The sequence below is a fragment of the Rhamphochromis longiceps genome, linkage group LG12 (genome assembly GCF_057381845.1).
Source record: "Rhamphochromis longiceps isolate RC_006_pf linkage group LG12, R_longiceps_female_GT1.1, whole genome shotgun sequence".
Lineage (NCBI taxonomy): Eukaryota > Metazoa > Chordata > Actinopteri > Cichliformes > Cichlidae > Rhamphochromis > Rhamphochromis longiceps.
Genome location: NC_140568.1, coordinates 1361066 through 1373977, shown reverse-complemented (window position 1 = coordinate 1373977; position 12912 = coordinate 1361066). Strand labels below are relative to the sequence as shown.

The 12912-nt window shown below is 45.0% G+C and overlaps 2 protein-coding genes across 4 annotated transcripts in view; one reads left to right on the top strand and one right to left on the bottom strand.

Annotated features, from left to right (window-relative positions):
* The window catches only part of apba1a (amyloid beta (A4) precursor protein-binding, family A, member 1a), a 220984-nt gene that overhangs the window by 107348 nt on the left and 100724 nt on the right, over window positions 1–12912 (bottom strand). The window lies entirely within an intron of this gene.
* arid3c (AT rich interactive domain 3C (BRIGHT-like)) overlaps window positions 1–12912 on the top strand; it is a 75286-nt gene that overhangs the window by 29853 nt on the left and 32521 nt on the right. The window contains exon 3 of the mRNA XM_085426800.1: window positions 6241–6313. Coding sequence (XP_085282926.1) covers window positions 6241–6313 — 73 coding nt within the window. The remainder of the gene's footprint in view (window positions 1–6240; window positions 6314–12912) is intronic.

The following is a 12912-nucleotide window of genomic DNA, read 5'->3' as shown; positions in this document are numbered from 1 at the left end:
TGATGCTTTCTTTTTCCAAGAAGCCACAGTATCTATAGTCACACAGTGAAGATGTAATGCTGTTATAAAGATATTCCCCCTCTGTGGAAGCAGAGCTCAGTGCACGGTGTTGGCACGTGGCAATGAAAAAGGTAACACTGGAGAAATGACAGTTTTAAACTTAGTTCCCCACTGCCCTGTAATCCATTATGGTGAATTTTATTAAAAATGATCAGACGAAACACGGTCTTCAGAGAATGCTGTTAAATGCAGAGTGGTGGGTGGGTTGTTTTGCATGTTGAGAGAAGCAAATTGAGTCTAAAAATAGATCACAGGCACCGTTGTTACCAGCCCCACTTAGGTGTTAGAGGTTCGAGTTATGATAGGTTGGTTATTAATTACGCTTTGGACTTTGAGTATCTTGAGTTTCATCTAGTATAGTTAAGGTATTCCTTCCTGAGTGTTGCTGGGACTGTACACAGGGGGCAGGATGGGTCCTTTCCAAACCACAGCTGCAGATTTATTGGGGAAGGCAGCACATCGTATGTCGCTCGGATGATGAAACTTAGTCTATTAGCCTCCATGCCGCAGATTTCATTCCATGAGTTTCCTCTTTTCCACACTCTCCCAATTCATCCAGTGACCCTGTTTGGCCAGCGCCACGGCTCTGGCATGTCTGGCTGTTTCCTCCTGTCGTCGCACTTCCTCCACTACCATTTTCCAACGTTCGGTTACAGACGCCTGTTGCCACCGAGGTGTTACTGCGCCAAGACCAAATCCTCGTTGGACGTGACCCACCACATCACAATGCTGAAGAGCAGATTTGGCCTGTAGCACAGATGTGGCCGGGGTCCACTTCCTCCCTGTTGTTAGGGTGGGAGCAGTGCCTCTCACTATGGGGTCCCGGGAGTCCGTGAGTGACATCTCAAGCCTCACTTTTGCACATTTAAACTCCTCAACCAGACTGGGGATAGGCAATGCCAGTATCCCGTCGCTGTAGAGTCCAAGGCTGCTGAGGCATTTGGGAAGTCCGAGCCACTTCTTAACGTAGGAGCTCTCTAGCCTCTCTAGTCGATTGGCATGATTGAGTGAGACCTCGTACATTGTCAACAGCCACAGTAGTCTGGGTAATAACCCAAACTGGAAGCACCAGAGCTTCAGTTTCCCTGGGAGTGCAGTGTTGTTAATCCGCTGGAGGTCATCAGCCAAGTTCTGCCTTAGTTGTTCTAGTTGCCACGTATCATTGAGGTCTGCATTGTACCACCATCCCAGGCTCTTTATGGGCTTCTCTAAGACTGTTTGTACGACAATGGACTTCGATCAGGGTGCTGATACCCGGAGGACTGTGGGGATTCTCCTGCCTCTGGACTTCAATCGACTGATTTGACTTACTTTTTAAAAAGTATGTGTCAATGCGAGGCCCCTTTCTCAGCTCGCTGAGGCACTTCTTCTGTGTGTGAATGTGTGGATGATTGTGTAAAGTGTAAAGCGCTTTGGGGTCCTTAGGACCAAGTAAAGCGCTATACAAATACAGACCATTTACCATTTTACTTCTTCCTGCCTTTGTGGATTTTAAGGCCCATGTCAGTTGTTAGTTTTGACCAGCCACAAATGCAGTTCTGCAGCTTCTTTCCTACCATCATTGATGGTCCATTATTAGCAATGCTGGTTGATCTATTCATCGTTGGTACCGTCCGTGGTTCGTTGCCATTAAATCCATCCAGAAAGGGTCTTCATCCGCCCCTGCTTTCACAGGGGGTGACTAGTCGACTATCAAAATAATGGTTTGTGGCAGCCCTACTACAGTATTTGCTGCATTAATGCAGCTATGGCGTTAACGTCATTTTAACGAGAGTAATGCTGACAGCACTAGAATAATAATCTCCAAATGTTTTATTATTACCAAGCAGCTCCTCTTTGATAGCTGCCGCGTCCATCTTGTTGTTGCCTGCAGGTGAAGCGATGGGGGAGGGGGAGCTGTGTTCAGTGATGGAGAGGCGAGGCCGAGTAACACAGCGTAGAGACAAAAGTGGACAAAAGAGAGGCAAACTAGCGGCTCCACAAGTATAATTATAAAGTAACATAGACTATATCGATATAAACGATATTGTCACATCTCATATCTCATCTCCCAAGAGGTTAAAACACAAGTTTATTTTTGTTATAAATACATCATCATCCTCCTATATCCAGTGTGTTATGGTGAAAGTTGTGAGAAGTCAAAAACAAGTAAACAAGACCGTGACTGCATAATAAAAGCCAAGAGATCTGCTCAGATAAACCCAAAATCAAACAGGAACAAATGGTCTTTTAAATAGTTGAGACACTAGGAAGCTCCTACGTAAGAAGGTAAGTTACATATTTAGCCCTAGTTTAAATACCTGAGACTCCACCATTTGGTTTTAGAACTGAAGACGTTTCTTGGCTGAGAGGTAAAGAAACTTCAAGAAGTCCAGACGATTTTATTTCCAACCTCCTTACACTTCCAGGACCTGGACCAGTCAGACATGTCAGACACATTTGTCACTGAGCCAGGCGTTCTTCTTTAACACCAAAACTAAGCTCAGACAGTCCCTTAGATTGGAATTCAAAAGCTGGGAAACTGATACCAGTTTAGCTGGATGGGGACATTCTTTGAAGTCTGCTAAATTTGTAACTAAACAAGTTCAGTATTCATATTCACGTTATCTGTATGTAAAAATAGTGAACATAATGCAGAATGGAAAAATTGTTTAAACTGAGTTTAACTTCAGAATATCAAAGTCATGAAGCAGGTAAAAGTTTAAATGTGTCCTTCTTAATGACTCTGTTGGAATGATTTCAATGGTGGGATAAAGAAGAACGAGATCAGGAGGTAAAGAAGAGGCAGAGTCAGGATTCAGTCTCTCCTGCATGAAGTCGAGGTTGAAGGTTTTCCTGAGTCGGAGCCTGATGCCAAAAAGCTGTAACGTCCTCTGTGACTGTGCTATGGAACAGATATGGATAGGGATGGGTATCGTTTAGGTTTTATCCGATACCGGTGCCAAACCGGTACTTTTGAAACGGTGCCGGTGCTTAAACGGTGCTCGAACCGGTGCTCAAAGAATGGAGAACACAAAATTGGTCCAAAAACCTCTCATGTGTAGCTGTTTTTTTGTAAAAAGATAACAACGTTAGCCTTTTCTGCAGCTATGGGGCATATATGGTATCACTCTTGGCTGGAAGCAGTGCTTAAACAATGGAAAAAACACAAACTTTGTCCAAAAACCTCTCATGTTCAGCTGTTTTTTTGTAAAAAGATAACAACGTTAGCCTTTTCTGCAACTATAGGGCATATATGGTATCACTCTTGGCTGGAAGCAGTGCTTAAACAATGGAAAAAACACAAACTTTGTCCAAAAACCTCTCATGTTTAACTGTTTTCCACTTTTTCTTTGGTCATTTTAGCCTTTTTGGCCAGGGTGAAGGGAGCATCTGCCATCAAACAAGAAGACAGCCGCATGTAGCTATGATGGTGTTTGCTAGTTCACCTTACATGCATTAATGTAATAACGTGGTTAGCCTACTCAACGTAAATTACACACGAACAACATTAAGCTACTCACGCAGAGAAGAACGGCTGCTGCTGCCATTATCATCCTCATCATTTCTGCTACACTGGCAGGGCTAGGGGCCAGGACTCTCCTCTTCGGGTTCTTGGGGGATGTTGCTAACTCCGGGTCCGATAACAGGCACCACACCCGCAGTAGATGCGCTCGGTGTGAGGTCTCGCAGCAAGCTATCAAATACGGCGCATTTCTCGGCTTTAAAAAAACGCTATGCGTCGCGAGGTGTTTCATCAGATTCGAGGTGTTACCTCCTTTGACAGTATCACAGTATCAGCTTAAAGCACTTGTTGCAGGCCGCTGAGTTTGCACAGACTTTTACAGCCAGACTTTGACCGCTTCGCCTTGGACATTTTTAATCTGTAGCTCTGCTCTAAAAGAACGGACATACCTGGCCCCGCCTACTATCCTCGGAAACGTAAAATGATTGGCTAGAATCTAAAGTGTATCACAGCTCAGGGGAAAAAAAGCACCGAAATGTGCGCTGCTTTTCGGTCTGGTTACTACCGTTTATGTCAGAACCGGTGCCATCATGGCAACGGATACCGGTACCCATCCCTAGATATGGATGTATCCTCATCTCTCTAAGAAGTCCCCGATGTTATCAACAAACACATCAACACACACAACAATCAACTAAAAATCCAAACGTCAGTGAACCTAACAGTCCAACTTTATGAAAATGATTTCCACATTACTCACACGTGTACATCACATCACTCAGGGCCTCTGTGGGCACAGAGAGAATCAGTGTCAGGTTTGGTTTTCATGTTTTATTAATAACTAAAATCCATTATCTGTATGTTTGTCACATATCTGACTAAGTATAGTTACTGTAGGTAATAAACTGAGAAATCTCCTCACTGCAATATACTGAACTAAAATCCAACGTTAGAGGCTGGATTAACTGAGCATGACCCTGGATAGTTATCTGTGTCCAGCTGAGAGTGAATGCGCGCTCGTGTGTAATTAAAACAAATGAACTTAAATCATCAGTGTCGTCTGTACTGACAGGAGTGACAGCTTTCACTGTAACCATCCCTTTATCATTAGACATGTGGGAACATTTGCACTCATATGTTCAGCTAACAGGAAAAAGAGATGGATTTGACAATGAAGAGTGGAAAATTAAAGACTTTCAAATCTTTTAAATTCTGTTTTGTGAAATACATTTTTGATTTGAAGTAATTATTAATGGATTAATAATTCATTTTATACATAATAAATCATTGTTGATGCTTTTATTTCAAATTAAGTTTTTAAATAACGAATTACCTGATTAATGTTTGATAGATGTTAAAAGACTTTGCCAAATTAATTTACTAATGATATTTTATTCATTATTGAAGCACAAAGTTCTTTATTTTGATGCGCATGAGTCTTCTGGTCCTTCGTTCAGTGGAAATATTGGAACACCTGAACTCAGTTATTTGGACGGCCTTTCCTAAAACGTCCATAGTCCTTTACACCACAGACCAACTCCAGGGGACACCTCCCACCAGGGGTTAAATGTCTCAGTCTCTTAGATGAGAGGTCAAACATCTTTGCAAACCTGAATAAGTCAGTTGCCTTTTTTTAAGCTTGTGAATCTCTGTTTGAATCCCTGGCAGTGCAAGAAGCATGACCACACATGCTGTAAACTATTGTACAGATTCATGTAGCACCTTATTCTGTGTAATCACTGAATTTCTTTTTCCTATTTTGAATCTTTTTTCTGTTTCAAATGTCATTTTTCACTGCAGCAGTTTAGGCAACAAAACCGCTGGTTTAGGAAACATGATGGTTTATGCCTACAAAGGAGCAACAGTGACAGAGAAGGAAAATTAATGAAAATTAATTAATTAATTAAAAAATCAATCTGGACAATAAGGCAGCACGGTGGCACGGTGGTTAGCACTGTTGCCGCACAGCAAGAAGGTCCTGAGTTCAATTCCACCATCAGGCCGGGGTCTTTCTGTGTGGAGTTTGCATGTTCTCCCCGTGTTTGCGTGGGTTCTCTCCGGGTACTCCGGCTTCCTCCCACCGTCCAAAGACATGCAGTTTGTGGGGATAGGTTAATTGGATAATTCAAATTGCCACTAGGTGTGAATGTGCGAGTGAATGTGAGTGTGAATGGTTGTCTGTCCCTGTGTGTTGGCCCTGCGACAGACTGGCGACCTGTCCAGGGTGTACCCCACCTCTCGCCCTATGACAGCTGGGATAGGCTCCAGCGCCCCCCGCGACCCTGAAAAGGATAAGCGGTAGCGAATGGATGGATGGAATCTGGACAATATGTTTATGATATTTTTAGTAAAGTAATTTAGTAGTTTAGTAAATAAATAGGGCAAAACATTAGAAATAATAGAAACACACAGGAAAATTACAGCCTCATTATCTTAGCATGCTTGTGCTAACTGCCCGTATTTTGTAATAAGTTAGATATATTTAAACAGAACAGAAAAACCTGACATATTGTTTACTGTAGATCTGGGACATGTAGAGCTGGAAGCTGTTTATGGCCATAAATAATAACATATTTTTTATTGACGGTGCATGTTAAACCCATGAGATACACTCACTGTGTTCAGGATGAATCAGAATTTCTTGATGGGGCCGTCCTCACTGTTCAGGGGGCATCATCAACGATTAATCAATGTTGAAGAAATGATTTTGATATTTTGTTCTTTCTTTTTTTCAGTTATACGAACTGGATGATGATGAAAAACGCAAAGAGTTTCTCGATGACCTTTTCAGTTTCATGCAGAAACGGGGTAAGTAGAACATTCATATGTCAGTTGTGGCTTCCTGGGAGCAGGAGACGTGGCCCTCACAGTCACATTAACACTTGGGGGTCTATAAACAGCTTTAATGTGCTAATGTTATAGTTCCACTTACTCATAGCAGAAGTCATTCTTACAGATTGGGACTTTGTTTTCCAGATAAGTGACTTTTAAAGCCAAACAGGAAATGAAATCCCTCAGAAAGATCATGTTTGGTTTGTCATGTTAAACCAGGCCTTTTAAACTATTTCTCTGCATAAGTTACCTTGAAAAAATTAAATATCAGTATAAACTCATTTCAGTTCACTTATACAGTTACTTATTTATACAGCACCAGTTCAAACCAGTGCCTGTCAACATTACAAAGAGGACTGCAGTGGTTTTGTAGGACTGTGGCTCAGCACTTGGTGACAGAGAACCCCGATAGAACCTAGAAAGGTTCATCACTGAGAGACGTGACCCAGAAGTATCTGTGTGACTGCCATAATAAGAGCTGTTCCAGTTCTCCAAATACTAAGGAAAGGAGCTTCAATGCTTCCTTTGTTGCTTCCCTTAGCATAGGATACACTGGACTGTCCTTCATGAACAGGGAGGAGAAAGTGCTGCATGAAGAACGCAGAACACTATATAAGCTCAAGATTATGATCTACATCAATGGATATAAGTGTGGTTAAAGCTCTGTCTAATCAGTTTTCATTAGTGGTGTGTTTTGCTGTATTTTCAACAGGCTTGCGCTTTCCTATCCTCTTTTAGACCGGTCTGTTGTCCACCTCATATCAGATCGTACCTTAAGGTCCAAATTAGTCGCCTCAGCCGCACAAGAATCCGGGTCACGGCACCAAGTGTTAAAAACAGTTCTTTTAGATTCTTAGGGCCAAAAAGACACAAGGCTCAAAAGTGGTCTTTTTACTTTAAAAATGATCTTTATTTTACATATCCGGATATGGAGACCTTTCTCATAACACACAACCCAAGGTCTGAAGCACAAACAGAAGCCTGGTTATTTATATACTTGCTCTCACGTCACACCACATGATCAAACAGCCTAGTTGCTTTCACTTTCACTTCATTCTAGCTGCAAAAGCACGCTTCTGCAAAAGTTTCCTGTCAGCACTTTCTGGCACAGAGTGTACTCAGAGTTAGGCCTTTCTTATATTAAAACAATATAATCAGCAAATACGCATTCAAAATATATAATTCAAATCTTAACACAGTATTTAGCATGAACTTTTATTTCAGTACAGTTCTGCTGGCAAAAGCGATGGAAGGAGGAAACTTTACAACTACGTGTCACAAAGATGTTTTTCAGTGTTAGGTTTCATAACATTTCATTAAATTGTGTGCCTGAGGATTTTAATTGAATTGAATTTGACCCTTTTAATTTCTCCTGAAAGTGAATCACCCATGCATAAGGCCAGATGCAAAAATGCTCCTGTTCATAACCTTTAGCTGCAGTCTTTTTGCTCATGGTTTGGGTTACAACTCATTATGTAGCCAAGTAAAGACAGTAACACTATAACAGAAGTGTAGAATGATGTACCACAAAATTCAAATCCTTATTTCTCTTTCATAGAGAATCAGTAGTTAAGATCTTTCGATCTGCTAGAATATGATGAGCACAAAAATATAAAACATTTCTTTAGTTTTCAGTTGGACATGTCCCAACAGCTCACCCGGGAGGTGTCCTAGTCAGATGCCCAAACTACCTCGATTAGCTCCTTGTGATGAGGGCGAGTAGAGGCTCTACTCTGAGCCCCTCTCAAATAACTGAACTCTTCGCCCTGTCCTTAAGACAGAGGCCAGTCACCCTTTGGGAAAAAATTAACTTGTAATTCTTTCAGTTGATGCCCACAGCTCGTGGGGATAGGTGCGGGTATGGGGATGACGATGTACTGGTAAATTGACAGCTTTGCGTTTATGCACAGCTTTCTCTTTACCATGATGGACCCATGCAGTGTTGCACATTACTGCAAATGCTGTCCCAATCCATGTGTCAGTCTCCACATTGTGCCTCTTGGATCCGGTGGTTGACTAATGAATCAACCAATGGACTCACTGGCACCCTGGCATAGACCTTCCTCTGGAGGCTGAGGAGGGTGATCCCCTTAGCTGAAGTACACCCTACAGTCCCCCACAACACCTCCTTCAGCTTGATGGTTACCTTAACCTCTGGTTGCCACAATCTAGTATAGGGACTATCATTATGACAGGCACCAGCCACCTGATGAATGGACATGGTCCGTTGGGATTCAGTGTCCTCAGCCTCCCTCGGAACGAAGTGAAGTACTGCTGGTGGTGGGACTTCAAAATCTTGTGGACAGAGGGCCTCTGCCAGGCATTCCCAGAACACCCTCACCATACATTTATGTGTGCCAGGCTTGTCCAGCATCCACCTCAGCTGCTGTCTTCACTTCAGGGTCCAGAACATATGACCGTAGATCAACTTGTGACCTAGGGTGGCCTGCTACCACGGGCATCCTTATGTACGAACATGGTTTTTGTTATGGACAAACTGTCCTTACCCAGAACCAGTTTGCCTTGAGAGTCCCTACCAAGGAGCAAACGCCCCAAATGACAGAGCCTCTGGGACCACATAAACCCCTCCATGCTGACGACACATGGAGGGAAGTCCATCATCTAACAGAGAATAAAAAGCTTAATCAGTTACAGTGACTGTCAGTTTTAGAAACACAGGGTTAGCGTACCTTGTGTTTATTATTGTAAACACAATGCATGTGTAGGTATTTGTGTGCTCTTATGTGCTGCTTACCTAACAATGCGACAACGGAAAAATAGATATTTTGTTGAGTTCATACATATTCCATTCTAGGACATCATGGTCTATTTTTATGTGTTGTGAATTAAATCAGCTTCATTATTTCTCAGTTTGACCACAGTAGAGTCTGCTGTTTGCTTTCCTGTAATCATTATGGTAAATAAATGACTACAGAATAAAAAGTATAAAACTATAATTATAGTCTTCCTTAAGCAAAAGTCCTCTTTGATCAGAGTCCGGCTGTATGCTGAGACAGCTGCAGAGCAGCCTTAGATGGAGTAATGATGTAGCTGGCTGGTCACTTGGGCTTAGTGATAGTATGGATTGTTGTGGAGCGTTCAATTAGAATTGATTTTCGACTTAGTGTAGGGAGATATTGTCAGTGCAGAGCAGATCAGCAGCAGCTTGTTTGTGACAACTTTGATCACAGTGGACTGCTTCAAATGTCCCAGTCAGTATTTCTTGAAAACAACATTGTGTACTGACAAATAAATGTCACTCCGACAGCCTCGTTAACCGTATTAATGGAAAGTGTCAAACATGGCTTCATGCTGCTTTAATATTCTCACCCATATTAAACATGCTATACTGTCATAGCATGTTTTAGTTGTGATTTTGGACCAGTTCCACTGACTCTTGACACGGTGGTGTAAAAAGTGTTTACCCCCCTCCTGATTTCCTATTTTAAGTATATTTTTCACACGTAAATGTTTCTGATAATCAAACAAATTTAAATATTAATGTATTGATTTTATAACATAAATTAACTGTGGTGTACAGTCACACGTCTTTGGAAAGCTGAGTCCAAGTTCTCTAGCCACACCCAGGCCTGATTACTGTCACACCTGTTCTGTGATCCAAGACGTTTAGGAACAACCAGAAACGAAGTAACTGAGCTTGATCAGTCTGGAAAATGTTATAATGCTGTTATAAAGCTGTGGGACTCCAGTGAACCACGGTGAGACCCATCATGGCGAAAACACACAACAGTGGTGAACCTTCCCAGGAGTGGCTGACTGAGCAAAATTACTCCAAGAGTGCAGTTACAGCATTTACATTTCTGTTAGACTACTTTTAATTAAGTGCTTTAGCCCACTTACAATGAAAATTTTAAACAATCTTGTTCATGACCTGTAGCATGTTAACACTATTGGAAGTAAAAAAAATAACTTGAACTCTAATTTTGAAAACACACATGAAGCTCTGACTCGTATGAGTCTGTGTGAAGCTCCTGCTGTGGTCTGAGAGAGAGTCCTGTAACTCTGTCTGCAAAATACAGAATATAATCACCAATGTTGGGCAGGTTACATTGAAAAAGTAATTAATTATAATTACTAGTTACTTCTTCAAAAAGTAACCGAGTTTTGCAAACAACAAAGTTTTTTGCAGCTGTTTACTGTCACGGCTGCCGAGGCGAGCCGTGTGGAGTTGGAAGAAGGACCCAAGATGCAGGCAGTGGATGAGATACCGGTGGTTTTATTTACAGAGGTGTAGTGGCAAACAAACAGTGGGGCATAACAAATAACTAAAGACACCTAAACTGGGAGAACTAAAAATAACAGACCTGGGAGCATATGACAACGGGATGAGAAGCAGAGAGACGCAGACGAGGAACAGGACACCGTGGAACACAGGGTAACAGACTGACACGGAGTTACACAGACGAACCGGCAACAGGCAGGAAAACACACAGGGCTTAAATACACACACCAGTAATCAGGGGATGAGAGACAAGAGGGCAACACAGCTGGGAGGAATCTGGGCTGATGGGACAGGGGAAACGTAAACTGATCACACTCACATATGACACGGACCTTCACAATAAAACAGGAAACTCAGACACATGGAACCAGACAAGACATTGAACTAAACAGACAGATTCACAAACAGATGGGGAGACACCATAGACAGACAGATACAGACGCAGACTCAGAGGCAGACCGAATATAACACAGAACCTAAACAATCATCTAGAAAATGATAACAAACTAAAAGCGCTGGGTCACTGACCCAGGACCATGACAGTACCCCCCCCTCAAGGGCTGGCCCCAGACAGCCCAGCAGAAACACAAAAACAGACCAAAACAAAACAGAAAAGGACGCGACCAGGGCGGGCGGAGGGGGCCCAGGACGGAGGGACAGAGTCCAAAAAGGCCCAGATGGCCAAGTTCAGGAGGCCGACCATGCGAATGGCAGCGGGGCAGGTCCGGATGCCGGCCACGCAGTAGGCAGTGGCGCGGAAACAGTTCTGGGGGCCGACCGTGCAGACGGCAACAGCGGCGTGGAAACAGTTCTGGGGGCCGACTGTGCAGACGGCAACAGCGGCGTGGAAACAGTCCTGGGGGCCGACCGTGCGGACGGCAACAGCGGCGTGGAAACAAGTCCGGAGGCCGGCCACGCGGAAGGCAGTGGTGGCGTTCAGGAGGGCGTTCAGGAGGGCGTCCACGGTGGCGGAGATGCCCAACAAGCGGCCTGGCAGATGACCGACGATGTGGAGGTGGTAGTAGGGGACCTGAAGGCTGCGTGGCCCCTGCAGCCCCAGGCGAAGCAGAGGCTGGACCAGACGAGGCGGAAGCGGAGGCTGGACCAGACGAAGCTGATGAGGACGCTGAAGCAGAAGCTGGACCAGGCGATGCTGATGCTGAAGTTGGACCAGGCGACGCTGATGAGGATGAAGACACGGAGGCTGGACCAGACGAGGATGATGAGGATGCGGAGGCTGGACCAGACGAGGATGATGAGGATGCGGAGGCTGGACCAGGCGAAGAGGCTGAAGCAGAAGCGGAGGCTGGACTAGGCGAAGAGGCTGAAGCAGAAGCGGAGGCTGGACCAGGCGAAGAGGCTGAAGCAGAAGCGGAGGCCGGACCAGGCGAAGCAGCTGATGAGGATGCAGAAGCGGAGGCCGGACCAGGCGAAGCAGCTGATGAGGATGCTGAAGCGGAGGCCGGACCAGGCGAAGCAGCTGATGAGGATGCTGAAGCTGGAGCCGGACCAGGCGAAGCAGCTGATGAGGATGCTGGAGCCGGACCAGGCGATGCTGAAGCAGATGCTGAAACCGGACCAGGCGAGGCCGAAGACTCTGAGGCCGCAGCAGGCGAGGATGATGAAGCTGCAGCAGGCGAGGGTGATGAGACTGCAGCAGGCGAGGGTGATGAGACTGCAGCAGGCGAGGGTGATGAGACTGCAGCTGATGGCTGGACGGGCTCCTCGGGCCCCCCAGCTGACGAGGCAGGAGGCTGGACGGGCTCCTCGGGCCCCCCAGCTGACGAGGCAGAAGGCTGGACGGGCTCCTCGGGCCCCCCAGCAAAAACAGTCTCAGAACCAGTGGGCACTGGAGCCCCTGGCACACACAGAACAGAACCAGCAGGTGCGGAGACCTCTGGCAGGAACGCAACAGAACCAGCAGGCACACGGGCCTCTGGCAGGGACAGAACAGGACCAGCAGGCACGCGGGCCTCTGGCAGGGACAGAACAGGACCAGCAGGCACGCGGGCCTCTGGCAAACACATAGCGGCCTGCAGCTGCGCAGAGCATTGACCCTGCTCAGGCAGCGACAGCCGGGTGCAGTCCTCAGCTGGCTTCTTAAACTCCAGGGGTCCAGAGTCTGATGGGGGCTGAAACCCAGCCTCTGGGGAGGCCCTGGAGTGCATCTCAGTCTCAGAACTAGCCAGCCTTTGAGGAATGTTGACATTATTATTAGATTTGTCTCTCTGCTTGGAATGGATGGGCGAGGAATAGTGTCTTTCGGGTAGAATTGACTTATATTGTTTTACAGGTGAAGCAACTGACACAGGATGCAGGGCTGGTGGCTGCT